This window comes from Colias philodice, chromosome 3, assembly GCF_061535455.1.
Source record: "Colias philodice isolate Cphi_HAF_F1 chromosome 3, ilColPhil1 Martin Lab GWU primary, whole genome shotgun sequence".
Lineage (NCBI taxonomy): Eukaryota > Metazoa > Arthropoda > Insecta > Lepidoptera > Pieridae > Colias > Colias philodice.
The window spans coordinates 4,607,669-4,628,691 of record NC_143088.1 but is presented as its reverse complement, the minus strand read 5'-3'; the positions used below and the strand labels follow the sequence as shown (position 1 = coordinate 4,628,691).

General features: G+C 34.1%; 3 protein-coding genes across 10 annotated transcripts in view; 1 reads left to right on the top strand and 2 right to left on the bottom strand.

The window, feature by feature from the left end:
- Positions 1 to 211: 211 nt before the first annotated feature.
- LOC149489568 (uncharacterized) lies at positions 212 to 1,492 on the top strand. Of its 2 annotated transcripts, none has more exons than XM_089714201.1 (3): positions 212 to 458; positions 912 to 1,005; positions 1,278 to 1,492. In XM_089714201.1, the coding sequence occupies exons 1-3, from the start codon at positions 339 to 341 to the stop codon at positions 1,451 to 1,453; spliced, it is 390 nt and encodes a 129-aa protein (XP_089570327.1). In that variant the 5' UTR covers positions 212 to 338; the 3' UTR covers positions 1,454 to 1,492. The 2 variants fall into 2 exon arrangements, with proteins under 2 accessions (XP_089570327.1, XP_089570326.1); XM_089714200.1 differs by having other exon boundaries at positions 214 to 458; positions 912 to 1,008.
- Positions 1,493 to 11,117: 9,625 nt separating this feature from the next.
- Positions 11,118 to 21,023, bottom strand: part of TORIP (Torsin interacting protein) — a 29,920-nt gene continuing 20,014 nt past the window's right edge. The window contains exons 1-8 of one of the 7 annotated variants that reach the window (XM_089714194.1): positions 16,627 to 16,673; positions 16,162 to 16,204; positions 15,859 to 16,022; positions 15,529 to 15,633; positions 14,505 to 14,893; positions 14,220 to 14,354; positions 11,875 to 12,126; positions 11,118 to 11,783 (exon numbers count right to left, since the gene is read on the bottom strand). In XM_089714194.1, coding sequence (XP_089570320.1) covers positions 11,656 to 11,783; positions 11,875 to 12,126; positions 14,220 to 14,354; positions 14,505 to 14,893; positions 15,529 to 15,633; positions 15,859 to 16,022; positions 16,162 to 16,185 — 1,197 coding nt within the window. In that variant the 5' untranslated portion in view covers positions 16,186 to 16,204; positions 16,627 to 16,673 and the 3' untranslated portion in view covers positions 11,118 to 11,655. The other 6 variants (XM_089714198.1, XM_089714193.1, XM_089714195.1 and 3 more) reach the window with 6 other exon arrangements.
- LOC149489567 (lectizyme-like) lies at positions 19,219 to 20,738 on the bottom strand. The gene has a single exon (XM_089714191.1). The coding sequence runs from the start codon at positions 20,296 to 20,298 to the stop codon at positions 19,279 to 19,281; it is 1,020 nt and encodes a 339-aa protein (XP_089570317.1). The 5' UTR covers positions 20,299 to 20,738; the 3' UTR covers positions 19,219 to 19,278.

Below are 21,023 nucleotides of genomic sequence, written 5' to 3'. Positions count from 1 at the left end.
CGAGATTTCAGTTTGAACATTAACTTGTAACAAGAAAATATGACCTTGAATGACGACTGTATGTTTTTTTATCCCTTTCACACCAAACCTTTTGTATGAATTACTGCGTTCGAAGGCCCGGATTCGGAAAACCACAGACGGAAAACGGATCAGGCAAACGTGTCAGGGATGAGGGAAACTGATGTATGTGGCCGGCCTAAGTGTCAGTGTCACAGCTATGTGTCATTTGTTCAGAGATATATTTGTTTTGAGTAACTGTTATGAAAAGAAACAAAGTACAGACGAGAAAACAAATTGTGTAAACGAGAACATTTCCTATGTAAATATTTAACTCAAAAATGGATATACCCTTTCCAGCATTATTTCCGCGAATGGTTGACTCTAAATGGTTTAATGCTGATAATCCTTGCGATGAGGACACGGAATTGCTTGTTCTCGAGGAAGCTAGTCACCACTGGGTATGGTTTAAAGCTTAGAATGCATATTTATTCTTTACTAGCGGTCCGCCCCGGCTTCGCCCGTGGTACATGTTTACGTTTTCTCTACATAAGAACCATCCTCGTACTTCAAGGAATATAATAAAAAAAGAATTAACGAAATCGGGTCAGCCGTTCTCAAGTTATGCGCTTACCAACACATTTTGGGATTCATTTTTGATTAGAACCAAAACTTTTTAAAGTGAAACTTTTATTACATCGCCTCAAACTTTTTGGTCTGTGTAGCGCATGTCGCGTGTATCGCGGCTGCCGAGTAGGTATACCTACTCGGCAGCCGACCGTCACGCGACATGCGCTACACAAAGCAGTGTTCGGAACCGTTCGAACAGTTTCACTTTTACCGTGGTTTCATAAAACCACACAACATTAATTTTTATATTTTTTATTAATTCATCTTTTTCTTAAAAATTTCAGTTGACCACTGTCGGTCAGCAGTTTACAAAAAGGGCGCCTCTTGGTAAAAGTGATCAAGAGCAAATGGAAGAGGAAGCCGATTCTGATGAAGAAGAAGGTTTGATTACATTCACATAGTCAAGTGTCTATATGATACTTCTTTCAATTTATATATGTATTACAATATATATATAATAGTACTATTACTAGCTTTTTACCCGCATTGCTCCACTCCTGTTGGTACTAATGTGATGATATTATTTAACCTATAGCCTTCCTCAATTAATGAGCTAAGTTTACTTAATTAAATTGGACAATCAATACACACACTTGATAGGTTAATATTAATTTGAAAAGTTCGTTTTTAATATTATATTACTATTTCAGGAAATGATGAATCAGATGAGTCAGAAGAATCTCATGATGAAGACGAGGAGTTAAGAACTTCATATTCATCAGCTCGTAACAACAATGATCTAGAACAGGATTCACTTGATGATATGCGTGACCCACCAGACAATAATTCCTCAGATCAGAGTGCATTGTGGCCTTTGCCTATGTAGAATCTTAATAGTAATAAAAAATATATTTTTGGTAAAAAATTCTTTCATTTATTATTAAGGCTGCAGTCTAGCAAAATTGCGTTTTCAACAAGTTATTTGACAATTTTTTCCCGGCTAATGAAATGATAAACTGAATTTTTTTTTCTTGTTTATCAATTAGTGTTATATACGCAATGCGCGTGAATTTTTTCACATTTATAAAGTAACTTTATGTTACCTTAATCAGACCTTCAAGATAAGTCTCTTTCCCCCAAAATCATTTCGAGCTAAGTTTGTGCACTCACTACGTTGCAACCGATTACAATTTACATAATCTGATCAGCGCATTATTATCCTTATATAGTCGTTATTAAAAACTGCTGAATACAATTGCCGAAAAACTTATGATTTTCTTAATTAGAGCGTTATAAATTCATTAAATTTCCCATTTTTTGCCTTACAAAATCGATTGATAAATACTGCTAAAAGTTATTTTTTCCATTAATTTATTCGAGTTGGTTGAAGACCAATGAGTATTAATCCTTTAAAAAAAATTTTTTTTGAATTTTGATAATTTTTTAAACATTAAAAAAATATTTAAAATAATAAGGAAAAATCCTAGCGAATTTCTTTAGTCGCGCTCCTTGGGCCGGAGCGTTCTGACGTGTGCTCTACGCTCGATTTTCCTTCATACCGAAGTGAAAGTTGCTCTACTTCATTAAATTTAATATTTTTGTTAATTGATTATTTTTATCTTAGTTTTGTACAAATATTCGTATTTTTAAACATTTGATTTCGATATGGAAAATAAACGAAAAAAATACGCGTGTAACTACTAGAAAAAAAATTATCTTCGAACATAAAGTTAATGAAACCAAATAGATTGCAAAGGTGATTGGCAACAATTTCTTTATTTTACGGGGTGTCAGTAAAGGGATGTATATTTCTTTAAAACTAAAGTAAGCTCATAAATTTTCTTATAATATTGATGTTTTGCATTAAAACAAAACATGTATTATGTGTCGAATAAAACACACAGCGTTGGTGAAGAAAGCTGTCTATGAATCCTATATATCTCTATGAAAAAGGGGCACCTTACCGAATATCGATGGATCTTTCACCTCACTAGCAAGAGCGCGTCCCTAGTATGTCATCTGTCATCGCCAATTTGACATCACCTTTGAAGCGCTGTCATCTGCCTCTGCCGGCATAGCATCTTCATCAGCAAGCAGTAAACTGCAACGCTGTGTGTTTTATTCGACACATAATACATGTTTTGTTTTAATGCAAAACATCAATATTATGTGTCTTTCTAAAACACACAGCGTTGGTGAAGATGTGTTTGATATCTGCTGGTGAAGAAAGACATACAAACGCTATGTTGAAAATAAATTATCTTGTTAATATTGTAATACCTAAGAGTATTAACAACCTAAATTTCATTCCTTTCAGAATGTTAAATGAACCTCTTGTATTGTAAAATAAAGTTATATTTTAAATTCTAAAAACAATACAAGGGGGTTATGTAGCAACAACAAAAATTGTTTTTCTTTCATGTAAGAACTAACCATATATCCTCTAAATTTTAAATTATTCTCCTCAGATAATCATAAGCCAATACTAATGAACTAAGTCTTAGAACCTAAGAACTGATTTATTATTTCTCTGTATCTTTGAAACAAATCAAAGTTCAAATAATAAGATAAAAATAACATTTTAAAAATTATAACTCAAAGGAAGATCAATGTCATCAAGGATAAACAATGGAGCCTCTAAGGCTAAATACTACAGTAAATAACATCTGTATATAAAATAACTATAATACCAATGTTAACACAACTGTACCTTAAGCTTTAAGCATGTTTGTTACACATTGATCATTACTTGGATCTTAAATCAATTACAATTAATTAAATAATTAATTAAACAGTTTAAGGTTACCTTAAAGTAAACCAGACTCACTGGCACTGGCTAAATTGACTGATTGACAGTAAAACTTTATAAAGGACCGTATGGTCCTTCCATTGCCTCAACAGGTTGGTGCCCTTACCACCTTCTTGAAGCCACTGCTGGACAGGGTTGCTACTGTCTTTAAGATCTGGAAGGACCTTATCTAGCCAGACATAAAGGTTTGTGTTGCAAGCTTAAAGGGTCCGCCCCTCTATAGATAAGAATCAATTATCTACTTTTAAGACTGAAAATCAGTCCTTTGTTACTTGAACCAACCTTTCCACATGGGTCACTGGGCATATTTATGTGTCTGGTTGTCCTCACAACCGACCTCTGATGGATAATATGTTGTTGTATCCATTTTATATCCAAATTCAGGTCAGGTTATAATCTTACTTTGCTGCGATAAAAAACTCTATTTTGAGATCTTCAGAAGTCATGTTCATGTCATGAGCTTCTCGGCCTGACCCCAGTAATAGCATAAGAGCTCCTGAGAGAATAGGGTCAGCTTGCTTATGATAGACCTAGGCTAATTAAAATTAATTAATTTAATTTAATTAGCTAAATAGAATCTCTGTGTCCTAGATTACATGCATTCTTCTTTTTTTTTTTTTTTTTTTTTTTTTGCATTATGAAAGTCACCTCCTGCTTGGAGGATCATATGTTGGCACTGTGGAGGGGCACCACTACCTAACTGCTCTTTCTCCTTTGCTCTACAATGGGCTTTTTTCTCCCCCCCCCCCTTTTCTGACTGAGCAGTTGGGGGGTAAGGCCATTCACCAATGGTCTGAGTGCTCCTGACTTCCGGGTCAATAACCATATATAACCATAATAGTCAATAACCATAAGCCATCTTTAGGCGCTTGACATCGAGTTGCGGAGAAATGCCCGTATATTATTATTATTTATTATATTAACCATAAGCCACCCTTGGGTGCTATGTATTTGCCCGGGTCCCGGGGTGCGAGGTGCGCTAGTACACTTGGAGGATTATCCTTGGAAGGGAATATTCAGCCTAGGCGTCAGCTCCATCAACGACTGCAGATGTCGCATAATTCGAAGCAGGCTCTGGCAAATATGCCCTGGCACTAAAGCACCTCTTTGGATAGCGGAATGGACCATATCAGGAGCCTCCGAAATATATTTCCTGTTGTACAAGGTAGGAGAAGCCACTCCGGTACAGGTAGATTTCTTGAGAGGCAATCTAAATCAAAAGCCATTTAGGCGTCCTGGAAGCGTGCCAAGAGTTATTCTCAACTTCTCATCTAGGTACAGTTACTCAATTGTGAGGGCTAAGAGAGTTAGCAACCTTTGTATGTGGGCGACCAAAGTCTGATTGGTTGCTTGGGCTACAGGATGTGCGCCCCTTTCAATCTACTCAGAAGCATTTTTATTGCATACCTATGGTACACTACATATAAGTCAGAAATTCTAAGGCCAAGTCCCCTGCTTCCCTCTCCATTTCTCTGACAGGTAAGTACTGTTCAGATGTCCTACTCAGCCCGCATCCGCGGTATCTGTAGTTAGGAAGTGACAAACTTGTTCTTTTACAAAGACTATGACATTTCTGTGTATGTTGTCTTTTCCACAGCTCGTAAGTCTTGTGTAGCATGTAGAGGGAAAGCCTTTCTCTCTTGGTCTGCTGTGCGCGAAACTCTAGAGAAATACCTGGAGGCGACAACTGTACAGTCCTCTCAGTGTTAGATGTCTAGAACTGTCTGCAACTCTTATTTAGTGCAAGACATGGTCCTCTTAATGACTACCACAGTATGCTCTATCTTTGAAGCTTTTGGGACTAGCAATAACACAGACATTTCTATACTATCACACATGAGGCACAAGTATCCAGGTTTACAATGTACATTTTGTAATTGATGTGCCAAACCTGCTTTCCCAAAATCTCTATGGTCTCCGGGACCTGTAAAGTTAATTGGAACAATCCTTGTAGACAAAAAGATAATTGTCTAACTAGAAGGCTGTGGCTCATTCTGTGGCTTTACTAAAATCTCCATGGTCTCCGAGACCTGTGAAGTTAAATTATTAGAATAATCCTGATAGTCTAACTAAATCAGAGGGCTGTGGCCCTTTTTGTGATTGGAGTGCCAATCAAGCTTTACCAATATCTCCATGGTCTTCGCGACCTGTGAAGTTGAATTGGAATAGTTCTGCCCATCAGGCTTTACCAAAACCTCCATGGTCTCCGCGACCTGTGAAGTTAAATTGGATTAGTCATGGTAGACCCAAAAGATAATTGTCCAACTAAACCAGAAGGCAATGGACTTTATGTGGCTGTAGTGCCAATCAAGCTTTTCCAAAATCCTCACAGTCTACAAGACCTGTGAAGTTAATTTTGTAACGGTCTCAATAGACCAAACTTAATAGCTTAAATAAAACAGAAAGAGGGCACCTCTAGCTTGTAGGGTCTCCGCGACCATTTGAAATGGCTGCAATATGCAGGCAGAAAATAGGCCACTGATGCCTGATTGTACAAGCCAATCCTGGCCTTGGAAGAATCTCATTACTGTTACCAATGATGTCTAATTTTACAAGCCAATCCTGGCTTTGTAAAAATTTAATTACCGTTATAACTTGTGATATGTATCAAAATTACCTGGTTAATACCTAGGTGTTTAGGTGTCTCAGATTGAATATCAACCTGGCGGAGCCATCAACTCTTATTGCCAGAAGCATATCTGAATGTAAGTATGGCATATATTTTTCTGTGTCTTTCTGGACACTCAGTTCTTTCAGCATAACCATACTAAGCTAATCATGGCTAAGGACGCCTTGTACATATTTTCAGTACATATTTTTGTAGAAGATACAAATAAAAAATACAAAGATTTTGGTTACTTTACTGTTGATATTATAAAAATTTTATCACGCCTGAGTGTTAATTTTAAGGCAAGCTCTTTCACTTAAGTAAGAAAGGAACTAGATAAACATCATTATCATCGGTAACATTATAAGCAAGAATGATATCATTCAACTGTTCGGGGATATGGTAAATATGGGTCCTTGATGATGATAACGTATCTACATCTCCTAATACGCAATGTCTATTTCTTATGATTTTTCAATGCTTATTCAAATAAGTACCCATAGAATCAAAGCTTATTCTGGTATCAATTGACTATGAAAACACGCTCTTTATGTTAAGAATTATTTACCATAAACTAGGTAATCTCAACTTGTAGTAATCAGTACCTCATACTGAAAATTGTGTGAGACCGTTGTTCACATTATACATTCTATATCATATCTTAAGTAATGTAAAATCTATATGTGACATGTTTGATACATGATAGATATGTAAATTATATTATAATAGTTAATTAACAATTTCTTCTCTTTAGAATATTGTGATAGACAGGTTTTGTACCTATCTAAAATATAAGTACCTTTTAATTGTTTTGAACTAATTGTGTAGTAGTGGGCACTAAGTAGTAGGTACTCACTTTTGTTGAGGTAGTTACAATTGAATGGTCAAAGTGATTGAGATACCTCACTACCTGCTGCTGGGGCTTGTTAGTCATAGGGGATCACGGTCGATTCCATAAACCTAAGTACCTTCTACCTAGGTAGCCTAACGATATCTCACAATTCTGGTTAAAAGCAATACTTGACACAGTAACCAATGTGCCTGTGTATGATAAATAAACCCGATGATAATATAGCGATCTCACTATAGGCATGCATTGTGTTTTATTATTAACTACCTACATCTAAATATTGATGTATTTGTGTCAAATACTGTGAAAATATGTATGCCACGTGTTGCATGGAATTCTATGCACGAGTCCGGACATGTTATGACAAGTCTGATTGTACTTACGGAATTTCTCGTCTCCCGGTCTCTTGGGCAGTGACGAACCATTGCTTCTCTCGTCCTCCGAGGACGAAAAAGGGTATTTCTTTAGAAATTTGCGGCACGAATTAAGGGGGGGGAGGGGAGGGAAAGGGTGGGGGGAGGTAAGGGGAGACCCCCTATAAAGTGAGGGGGTGAGGAAACCCCCCCTTCTATTTTTTTTTAATTTTTTTTGAGATTATATTTATACTAGCTTACCGCCCGCGGCTTCGCCCGCTTTGACTTAAACCTAATAAATTATATACTAAAACCTTCCTCTTGAATCACTCTATCTATTAAAAAAAACCGCATCAATATCCGTTGCGTAGTTTGAAAGATTTAAGCATACAAAGGGACATAGGGATAGAGAAAGTGACTTTGTTTTATACTATGTAGTGATGTAGTTAGAAATATGTATAACGAAGATTATGGGCTTTCTTGACTGCTCCGGCGCTGCAGAACGTGGCGCTTGCCCCCGTGTACCTCGTTGCAGGCAGGAGTCTTCACTCGCCTTCGTAGCTTCGGCTTTTTGGTCGCCTTTGGCGACCAGCCTCAGCCACTCCGGCTTGCTTGACTCTGCCTGCTCCTCAGCACACGCGGGCGCCACGCTCCTCCGCGCCTCCGACTTTTTTAATACACTCTCTAGTGTATGACAGACAAGTACCACGTGGAATCGGGGTGGACAGATTCGTTTCTGTGATTAACAATTTGTGTGCAATATACATACAATAAAAACATTTTTTTAAAATAATTATTTATTCAAATCTTGTATACATGTTTGATACAATTTACAATGGCAATGAATGGATCCATTTTATTTTTTTCCACCCATCGTCTCCACATACTCTATAATATTATTACCGAAGTTTGCTGGGTGGTTATAGTTATCTTTTTTAAAAAATCTTTTTACAACATGCCACTGGGACTCAAATGGGTCAGAGGCAACAAATGGGTTGTCACTTGTCTGGGTCTGAGTGATTAACTTTTTTATAAACATACCCATATTGCCCCAAACAATCATATGCTCGCCAATAATCCGTATGAATTGTTGTCCCCTTAGAAACATGCTTTTGAATGAACTATGGTTTTTAATATGTACATTAAGACATTTGTTATCCCTTTCAAACACAATTCTTGTAGTTTTGTCAATGTAACTCAAACAATTTTGAACATAATCTCAAAAATTAAAAAAAAAGATTTCTCTGTAATTACACGTTTCCGCACGAAAAGCCGCTAATGTATGTTTCGGGGCATTATTATCGATCGATAAAAATTAAAATCGCGCCGAAATTCGTGCCGCACGTTTCTAAAGTCAACCCCGAAAAAGAGTTCCCGCCACTATTATACATACCAAAGCACCGGTTTTCGAATTTTCTTCCGACAACGTGGTCTTTTGTGTTTCATATTGGAACTATGTAATTCCGTTCCTAAACCAATTACTACTAAAATTTAACGCTTTATGTGTTTTATTCAGGTAAAAGTAACTTAATCTGATCACTTTTACTAGAGATAAATACTAATTATATTCTGCGCGATGTTATTGCGCACGAATTCATAAACGCTATGCCGGCAGAGGCAGATGACAGCGCTTCAAAGGTGATGTCAAATTGGCGATGACAGATGACATACTAGGGACGCGCTCTTGCTAGTGAGGTGAAAGATCCATCGATATTCGGTAAGGTGCCCCTTTTTCATAGAGATATATAGGATTCATAGACAGCTTTCTTCACCAACGCTGTGTGTTTTAGAAAGACACATAATATAATTTTTTTGAAGTTCCAAAAATGTTTATTTTTCGTTTGAGTAATACAAAATATAATATAAACTTGTATTGAGAACTTGAACTTCCCAAGTTCATCCGGGGAAATCCCCATACGGGGAAAATGATTTGTTTACTCCAAAATTGATCCGAGGTGTTTTAATTTTTTCTTCTAGTCATTTTCAACGTAGCGGCATGTTGTTTGATTATTAATTTTGTAACTTAAATACAGGATGTTGGTTTTATATTCTGATCTTACAGACGCGCTGACAAATTTAGTCCACCATTTCTAGTTTAGTCTAACTACAAAACTACCAAAAAACTCTAAGTACCAATATTAAAACGAATGGATTATCATCACATCATCAAAATTCAGTGGGGTTGAGAACTAAACAAACAGAAGTAACAGAGACGCGAAGAATAAAAAAAGAGGACGAACACGATAATTCGTTGATGCTTTCCCTTTTCGACGTATTGTTAGGGTACATCACCAATCTGCAAAAAACAAAACTGATGATTCCCAATTGCTGATTTAAAATAAAAAACAAATAATCGACAACAGTGGTGAAAATTTGCTGATCACAATGAAACATCCTTCAGTGGTAGCAGATTTACTCATTTAAAATGTATCGGTGAACAGCGTAAAGGAGAGGAGGACAGGAAAACATTATGAATGTGGATGGTGGATTGTATACAGGGTGTAATCGATAAGTATGTGCAGGCGATTATGACGTTATTATTGCAGGTATCAAAAAACTTAAAACTGATATCGAAATTACTTTACCTAATGAGCAAAATGACAATAATAACTTTTTAAAAGTATAACGAGAAATATCTAAAAAATTTACTTTATACACTCCCATATCAAAAAGGGAAAATGGGACTAGTAGAAGTTAAATGTCTAATTCCGGCAAAAGACATGAATGCGGAAGATGCGGTTAAAAAAAAATTTAATATTTGAAATACAATGCAAAAAATAACACTTCTGTCATAGATAAGAATCATGACTATTTTTTCCAAATTCAGGGACAACTAAACGTTGCAGAAGCAGAAGTCTGCTTATTTGCTGTTTGGACTGGAGTGAATCATTCGTTAAAAATAGAATATATAAAATAGAATATATAAAAAAGTATGTAACGTTTAGGCAAAATAAAATGATGGACCATTATTGGATTTTACATAAATTGCCTACTGTCAGAATTGATTGATTCGAGACTTCAGCATTCGATGCCCATCAAGGACCCATCCTATATCATTCAAGCGATTGAAAAAAAAGAGATAAATCCAGTGCAACCGATAAAGCATCAGAATGCTAGCAAAAGATTTATTAGGTTTATCAATATAAATCTATATATTATACATAATATAATAAATCTGTAGAAGACGCGAAGACTGACATCCGCGCGGACGGAGTCGCGGGCGGAAGCTAGTCAGAAATAAATATCTTTTGTTTTCATTTGCGTATTTTTCTATTTTATAATTTTTTAACACAAACATTACATTTTTTTTATTAAATACAAAATTTGTTTATCCGTTTTATTAGTTAAACTGAACAACTTTCACTAAGAAACTTAGGTCGAAAAAAATGTATAGAGTTATGCATTTTGTATGGAAAGCTTATTTTTTTTATATTTCGTCCAAATTTCTTTGTAAAAGATGATCAGTTATATAAACATGAAGTTGAAGATATCAATAGAAAGTATTCGCAAATTTTGTGTACTTACTGATAAAAAAAATGTTGTGTGGTTTTATGAAACCACGGTAAAAGTGAAACTGTTCGAACGGTTCCGAACACTGCTTTGTGTAGCGCATGTCGCGTGACGGTCGGCTGCCGAGTAGGTATACCTACTCGGCAGCCGCGATACACGCGACATGCGCTACACAGACCAAAAAGTTTGAGACGATGTAATAAAAGTTTCACTTTAAAAAAAATCACCCCGTGTAATTTTCACGAAAATTGTTTCAAATTGTCATTTTTGGTACTTATTACGAATATTAAATTATACGAATGATTTAATTTTTAAAAATTAAGTGGAGCAACTTTCCCTTAGTACATTTGTATTATTTACATATAGGATGACAGGATGCATTTGTTTGCACTACTAGACCAAGCCCTTAATAGAGAAAAAATAGTTTAAATTTTTATTTCACAAAATAAATAAATAACATTTTAAATAAGTTACAATAAGCTTAAAATATAATTTATTCATTACTTATTAAACTAGAATACATAAAAACCATGTTCATTTTAATGAATAAATTACATTTTAATTCCATTGTATTTAATTTTGAATGCACAACTAAATGCTATAAATGAAATAAAACAAGAATAATGATTTATGACAAATTCTAGTGTTCCTGGAAGTTTTCACTGAGCGAAATATTGATAATCAGATTAATTTGTAAATGACATAAGTTTCAAATTTCTTGATTTTGTACTCAAAACATTTTATAACTAAAGAATCAAACTAATAAACAAATCTGGTTTACAGGAAGACATAATATGTTATTTGTGAAAACTTTGATTTTACTGAAAACAATCCGAAATAGGTTGACATCATACATATCCTACAAGACACACAAATAATAGTCAATTCCTTTGTATAAAAAGTATAAAATTTTGAAATACTGTTGTAAAAACTAACATAACTTTTATCTATATTTATTTTACACACTTATTACATCAACAACAATATTAACAACCCTTGTTAGAAGTGGACCAATTTTATCCTTTTGTACGTCCTTCCATTTAGTTTTAAGACATCGCTCAATATATTCATGTGTTGGTTTTTGATCTGGAAAGATTAAAAGTATGTAAATAACAATAACATAATATTGATATGGATTATAGACTCAAATATTATCTAAATATATAAATAAACCCACCCAATGTAGAACATTCAGCAACATTCAGAGTAAAAAAAATTGCACTCTTTTTAACCAAAGGGTTGTATTCATCACAGTAATAATGGAAGGCCATAGCAAGGTTTGAAGGAACTTTCTCAATATCCTTGACAAGCAGTACTCCCCTTTTTTCAACAGTGTCACGATATTGATTAATAAGCTCATAATCTGACTTCAGGCTTATGATCTTAGAATTATCCAATACAATATGTTGTACATTTTTTGTATCATTACCTGAAAAAAAAATGTTAAAGTATTTACATATTTTAATGAGTCATATGTCATGAGAAGTGTAGTAACATTTTTTTTATTTTTCGGCATTCTAGTTTATAAGATTATAAAAAAAAATCATTATTATTATTTCAGAAGTCTTTATAATAAAAATACTAATTAATATAATGTAGCAAACAATCAGAATATGCATATGTACTGTACTATCTTTATTCTATCTATACTAATAAAGCTGAAGAGTTTGTTTGTTGAAACGCGCTAATCTCAGAAACTACTGGTCGGATTTGAAAAATTCTTTTGGTGTTAGATAGCCCATGTATCGGAGAAGGCTATATATCATCACGCTAAGACCAACAGGAGCGGAGCAATTCGTGTGAAACCGCGGAGCACAGCTAGTAAGTTATATATCTTGTATGCTGGATACATGGCATTATATTATTAAATAATATTTTATTACATACACTGGTCATCAAAAAAATCGACCCACCTACACTATGTTTGCTATTTATCGATTATTTCACAAATAAGTCGTCTTATATTGTTGTATTTTGTTGTAAGGGTCTGATAACATGCTAATCATTATGTTTGTCGTAAATTTTACTGCACTTAATGATTCTTAACAAATTTTTATACAGAAATACTGTACAGTGTTGATTTGACGGTTTACGGCGGGACAAATTATGCCCGTGTTCCCAGTTCAAAAATGACTTTTTTCGGGATCTCTTATTCATAACGTTAAGTTTAATAATTGATGCTGTAGTTTTGATAAATTTTGTCTCAAAATAATGGATACTAGTGTAGCTGAGGGGGCCCAAACTGTGGCTCTACTAAAACAGGGGTTATGTCAACTTGCTGTGGCTAAAAACTAAAATCTGAGCTGTTTTGCAGTTCGATGAGTTTACCAAAGGTTTCTAGAGACTGGGCAGTATCGATGAAAATATTGATCTGCAAGAAATAGGGCGGCACCTCAAAGGGACGACCCCTAGATAATGAAATCAACTCTACAAAATCGACATCTGTCTGGTGTAGATCTCTAGTGACGCCTGCGTGAAGATAAGGAGGTGGGTATAAATGACAGAACTGTTAGAAGAAGACTTAAGGAGTAGAACCTAAGACCACACAAGCCAGAAACATGGCCACAATCAGCCACAGCTCATCGACAAACCAGACTTCAATTGACTCGAAATCACGTAAACTGGACTATAGGCCAATGGGAGTGAGTACTTTTGAGTGACAAGATGCAAATGACTTTATATGGTGCTGATAGACGTCTTTATGTCATGCGATGACCAGATGAACGATTTGTTCAGTGCTAGGTAGGAGAAACGGTCGATTATGATGGAGGCTCTGTAAAGTTCTAGAGTGGCATTTCTTTGACATGGCGCACGGAGCTTGACGATAAAAAGATGCTCATTAAATGCTGTTCAATACATTACCGAGGTTTTGGACTATCATATGGTGTAATATGCCGGCTGTATCTGCAAAAACTTTGAGTCTATGCATGATAATGCTCGGAAACACGTAGAGCGAATCGTGATCCAGTATTTAGAAGAGGTCCGCATTAGAGTTACACTCTGGTTAGCAAAAAGTCTCGATTTGAAACCTATAGAGCACATGTGGGACAATTAAAAAATAAAGCTTAGAGCTCGTAATTCAGCCCCTACAACAATAGGAGACCTGAAAACCGCCATGAGGGAAGAATGATAATGAATTCCTCAAGAGACCATCAAAATCTTGATTATTTCTTTAAAATGGTGAACGCAGGCTATCATTCCAGAAAGAAGAGAAAGTACTGAGTATAAATTCGAAGGAATCGTGATCATAAGTTTCATGATTACAAAATAAACTGCATTTGAAATTAAATAAAGAAAAAGCTGAAAAGTGAGGATTTTGAACTTTATTCGAAATTGACATTTATTTTTATTATGTTAATGATTTTATGTGTTTATATTCGTGTAAATATGCATGTTTAATTAATCGGTTCAGTTTCCAAACAATTTTTTTCTTTAGTTTGTGAGAAAACCGCAATTTTCCGTAAAAATGCAGGTGGGTCGATTTTTTTGATGACCAGTGTATATTCAAATTTAATAACTTACGTAAATATCGAGAAGCAGCTGATGCAATATTATCCATAAATTTGTTGAATTTCACTGGGTCAAAATTAGCCATCCCTCCATCATATGTAAAAATGAATGAAGCTGTGTCTTGTTTTTCGAATATGGTGTTTATTGCTAAAAATTTGTTAATATTATATTATATTTATATTAGTTAATTGTGTTGAGTGGTTGTTCAGTAATGCATATAAAAAATACTTAATGATTATTGTAACATTCCACGAAATTTAAGGTCTAGAGACTGTAAAGTAAATGAGCAAAACTTACCTGTTTGTATTTGTAACATTGCGTCCCCTTTAACTTTATATTGCTGTGCCAAACTTTTCACATCACTGTAGAAACTGAATTTATCATAATTATTATGAAAAACAGTTTTCTCTGTGCTTGGATCATACAAATAATATACAGCAAGAGCTATTATAGCAATTAGTGCGGCAATATAAAATGTGTATTTTTTTAGAACTTGTTCATCAGGCTGAATGGAAGGAATTGAATTTTTTCTTTCTTGACTATACTGATGTGATAATACTCTCCTGCTCAAATTTTCTCTGTTACTTTGGGCAATAGATTGATATTCATAGTTGGGGCTTTCATTTTTGTTATAAGAATTTGACAGGCTATCTGGTGAACTGTATGGTGATTCAGATAGCAGCTCTCTGAAATATACAAAACAAATATAGTGAAAATAATTGGTATAGAATATAGATGAATCTGTATTAATTAACCTAATGCCAGTTTAAAATTGATTTTTATTAAATAACAATTTTGTGCGGCCCAGATAAATTTTTATTATTTTTTATTTCACATCCTGTATTACATAAATTAAATTAAATACAAAGTAAGTTAAAGTATTAGTCATACATTTCTGTAACCACATAAAATTAAGTATTTCTACACGTTGAAATTCATATCATAAAATATGCACACTAATTACATTATTTTTTTAATTCACTACTTATGGGTAGTGGCTTATTGCCAACAATTATTCGAGACAACAATATTATATACATACTATATATAATTCATATAAATACTAGGTTTCCGCCCGCGGCTTCGCCCGCGCAGTCATAGAAAAACCATCGTAGTTCCCGTTCCCGTGGGATTTCGGGGATTGCGTCATTATCCCGGGATAAAAAGTAGCCTATGTCCTTTCTCGGCTATCAAAATATCTCCATACCAAATTTCATGAAAATTGGTTCAGTAGTTTAGGCGTGATTGAGTAACAGACAGACAGACAGAGTTACTTTCGCATTTATAATATTAGTATACTATATATAATTTATATACATACTCATTTGATGATTCATCATCACTTTCGGATAATTCTGCATCAAGGGCACTTCCACTTGGTAATTCTTTCCTTATTGGAATAGGACTTGAAGGACGAACATGTTTACTGTAAAATACACATTTGACTGTAGTAAAATTTATATAACTCAAATTCAAATTGCTGACTTTATCATTTAGGTTATTACTGATGATTATTAATTTTAATGTCATTGATAAAAACAAACCACTTATTCATTATTTATCATTGCTACAATACTATATGTACTACTATAATAGGTATTATACCTACTCAAAAAATTATACAAAATATTATGCTGCAAAAATACCATACCTGAAAATGTTATCAACTTCATCAACTCCAATATTAGAGGATTGAATATTTCTTTCTCTTGATGTATTTATATTACTTTTTTTGTAACTCATAGTATCTGTGTATGAAATATTGTGTATTGGCTTTCTAGCACTAGGTGTTATCTGAACTTTTTCCCCCCTTTCCTAAGATAATAAGTCAATGTAAGAACTATAAATACTAATATTTATTTATTTATTTAATTAGATATAACTGTAATAATTTTTTTTTATATTTAATGCATTCTCATAATTTTATAATAATAATACAAAGATTTATACATACCCCCACATTCAAATAAAAGGACATGAATTACTATTATACTATTCTAAAAACAAGAATTAAATAAATTAGTAATTTCAAACAGGTCGAAGAGGGAAAAAAAGTCTCTCACTCTTGCTCACTCTTTTTTTTTTCTCTTCCAAGAGCCCGTAGACATAACTTATTTTCTTAAGGACAAAGCTTGGGGAATATCGAAATGTTTATAAGTGTATAGATTACGCACATGCCTATTAAGTTGTAAAGCCGGCCGGCAATCACAGGAACCTGAAAAGAGATCTTCTTCTATACATTATTCCTCTATGAAAGAGAGGCACACTTTGTCCTTATGAAAATAAGTTGTATGGGGGTATTGGACTCTTGAATCATAAGTCTTCATTGAGCATAAGCTGAATCAAAAATTAATAATATTTTGGGCAGTGCAAATGTTTAAACATTTGTAGAATAATTATAAATTTTAAAACTTATTACAAAAATCTGAGCATTGTAATTTGACAGATATGACATTTGGAATATCTTGAATTTTGAGTTAGCATAATAATGTTGCCACCATGGTTTCCGCTTCTGAATTTTTTTTTATTGATATGCCTCGGAGGTGGGCCGCACACCAGCGCCACATGTGTGTTACATGCACAGAACAGTAAAGTAGATAGAAGTGTGATGTGGGCTTGGCCCACGTGTCACTGGTAAGGTAAGATCACCTTACTTGCTCTCAGTTAAGCGCAGAAAAATATTCGAGTCGGTTGTCAGCTGTCAAACCTTTTTTCCATATTTATTCATTAATTAGGACGTGTTGTTCGGTATTAGAGTGCAAAAATGATAGCAGACGAAATAATATCAGCAATGAAGGCATTTCATACCATCGGTAAGTCTTATTTTTATTTATTTTAATTATATTTTATGTTATAACTTCGCTTGTCGTAATTTGTCAAAATTGTATACAAATATCTAGTCAAAATGAACATTAATCCGTAAGAAATTAGTACTATTATAGATTGAACAGCAAACAAGACTTTCTGTAATATTATTGCAATAAACAAATGAATGTCGCTTTAGTGATGCTTGTGGCGCATATCGACAGTATCGATACTTTAGAAAAGACAAACATTATAAATATTAAATTTTATTTTATTTTTCCTTAGCTTTCATTTGTCCAATTTATTTATAGATTTCCCAAAGAGGCTAATTTAAAAGAGAAATGGATAAATGCAACGTGACGAGTTAACTGGATGCCGAACAGCACCAAGCGGTCTAAAAAGCCCACCGATACAGCAAACCTACGGCAGTTCCAAGATTTAAAATAATGCATATTTTCTGTTTGTATTTTGTAAATATAGATTAATACTATTCTATTCCGTTTTTTATTTAATAATAATAATATAAAAAGACGTACTTAGTAGTAATAAACATACTCCAAAATGTGACACATTATACTATACTCATATAAAAGAAAGAAAAAAAAATACACAAAAAATATTTATTTGTGAATTATCGATAACAAGGCTGACATCCCTCAGAGCATAGCATCAGATAAATATCAAGTTAATGTCATTAATGTTGAGTGACACAAATTTCAACCTTAGCTCTATGTGTTGCGTTTCAAATTTATATCTATCGAAAACTAACACCCTCTGTTGTGGAGTAGCTGAATGTTTTCGAATTTGGAATTTCTGTGCAATGAGAAACAAAACTGCTAATATACCTAGGGATGTTATACTAAAATAAACCGTAACATGGTGCGTTAGGGAACATATTGAAATGCTGAATTTATAACCTAAGTCAGTTTTTACTCAAATTAAGCTGTCCAATCAAAGGCATAGTTTACTTGTAGTGTACTGTATAACTATCGGTTTAAATGTGTGGGTTTGGCGACACTGGTTTTCATACTAATTATGACATTATAGCACTTCTATATGTTTTTACTGTTCTGTGGTTACATGCATCGAACATTTACGTCACCACAATCAATGCGCTACAATTCAGCTTGCTACAAATGTAGTGTATATGCGCACATCGGAAGCACAGTTGTAGCGTGGCATCGCTTTGAGAATGTCGACATCATGAATCATCGTCTGATGACGACGATTTCTTGGTGTGGCGCCACAAATAACGAACGTGTTCGATCTTGAATTCGTGTAGCGCGGACAACGTCTCGACTCTCGCCACAAAGTGCGCCCGTTACAAATGTTTCCTCGGTGTGCGTGCACGCGTACAAATACATGGGGGCGATAAATCGAGATACAAGTATATGCCTGGTGTGCGGCCCGCCTAAATTCCTATTTATTTAAGGGGAATAATAAAACGAGCGACTGAAAATAAAGTGAGCGACTGATTATGAGATACTGATTTAATAACTTGAGCGTTATGAATTTGAGAAATCGACAAATAAACTAAACAAGCAACGAATATTGGTTGATTGGTTGATAATAAAATACAGATTGAGCGTACTAAAGGAGGGTTGTGATTAATCCATTTGATATATTAGAATTCTGTGTGATTACATTACTATATGAGCGACTAAATTACTAGTTGAGCGAATAGATTACTAAGTGAGCGACTAAATTACGCTCATCTAGAGCGACTAAAAACTCTAGAATAAATTGTTCAAATAGTTATTTGATAAAACTTTCAAAAACAAATTGAACTGATAGTACCTACTCTGTCCATTATAAGATTTTTCAAAGTGATTTTTCTATTCGAAATACCTCGATTTAAAATGCCACTCAGTATAAATAAATCATATGCCAAATAATGAAAATAATTCAAGACGTAATTTTGTCACTCAAACAATTAATATTAGGTCGCTCAAATATTATGAAGCTGCTCATTTTGTATTTTATGTAACGCAAATTAATGTTTGTTAGTTGCTGATCTATTAATTTTTCATCGCTTGCAGTCAGTCGCTCACTTAGTAATTCTGTTACCCCAATTTTAATTATTTTTGTCAACTAAAACTTTAATTTACATGACTGTAACTCGTTTAAATACTACCCTTTATTTAACCTAAAATTCTTGTAATTTGAAATTGAAGATTTGGCTATGTAACTAGTTGAATCAAAATAAAAACATTTCATTAGACATACAAGGTTTATTGAAATTTAACAGAAAATTTTAAAACAAAATTTAAAGAATTTTTATCAGAATATTACAAACTTGAAAATATGCATACATAAAGGGTAAAAATAATTTTGAAGCACTTCCAGCGCTAGTCATTACGTGAATAGTTTCTCGAAGAACAGGTTTTGTTGGGTAAACTTCTAAAGGTTCCTTAACTTGCTCTTGATTTTTACTGATTTGCTCATCAAGCCATGCTTTGAACGCATAAGTAGGGAGAACATCGACGAGATGTTTATTAATAGAATATGTGGATGTCATTTCTTTAGTACACTCATCCTGACCCTTAGTTACTATACCAATAAGTTCATTATCGAATATGACAGGTCCTCCTAAATCCTTAAAACAAGTTGGTACCTTTGTATCAATGCAATCAAGAAATCCGTGTATTACAACTCCAGTGGTTGCTCTTTGCTCTATACCGATGTATTGTAGAGCTTTTGTTTGGTCTGCGTCAGCGTTAAGCCCAAATCCTATAGCTTCCATTTCGTTTATATTTTTCCCATTAGTGATGTTACTTAAGCGAATCTTTGAAGCTAGTGTGTTGTTATGCTTTTCTGTAAAAAGTATACCAACATTTTTTACAGAATCAGTTCCTGTATATGTTGGAAAATTCTCAGTTTTAATAACGTGTAACTGTACCACTGTATCGTCTTTTTTGTCAGAGGTAGTATTAACAAGCGCATAACTCACAGACTGTGTACACTGACCAGCTGTTAGTATTATACCATTTGACACAATGGATCCAGCACAAATATATTCATTCCTTTGAGACATTAAAGCTGCTATGAATGGAAATTGCTTCGGTTTTGCTAGTTGAATCTCATGCAAAATACTATTTTGCCTTCTTGTACACATAGTGACATTATTATTCTCCTGTTCTGTTGCTATTTCCATTCCTTCATCGTTTCCTTCGTCTTCACGACCATATTCAATACTTTTTTTCGATAGTTCAGACGCGCATTTAGGCAAATAATTGAAGGAGAAAAGAACAAAAATAAAATACAATAAAATTTGTGTGGCCATCATGGCAAACAATATCTTGCACAGGGAAGTTCTATTTTCATTTCCATATTTTTTCTTGACATAAGATGTAAGAAAGTATCTAGCCAGTATTCAAGAAGAAAACAAAAACGATATAACCTTATAATTACTTTTCCTTGTAAAAACTGTCTTTCCTTCTTCACGCCTCAAACACAGAAGTCTGAACCGATTTTGATGAAATGTGGCACATAAAGTAAGTTGTAATCTTGAGAAAAGACATAAATTAGATATAAGATACATATTATCTCGGAAATCCAACGAGATCTATGTGGTTTTTTTGACTACGCGGACGAAGCTGCGGGCGGAAAGCTAGTTTATTATATCTTCTTTGGTATAAAGAGGATAATTTTGGAAATGAAGTGATCTATTGACGGACACCATTAAAATTGAATTAAAAATCGAAGATAATGATGAAATTAAAAAAAGAAAAAACGACAATATTACCTATAGTGTTTTTTACTTGTTATTTTATTTTAATACACGAATCTCAACGCGAATAGCGAGTGTACTACATAATATAATTTACACATGAATCATGTGCACCTGATGTTAAGTGTACTGCGTCGCCCAAGGCGTCACCCATACGCAAAGGTAGGAGTACGTTCTTTTCTTGAAGGTCCCTAAGCCTTAACCGTTTGGAAACACCGCATGAGGAAGTTCGTTCCATAAGTTCGTTGTGCGCGGAAAGAAGCTTCTTTTGAAGCGCACAG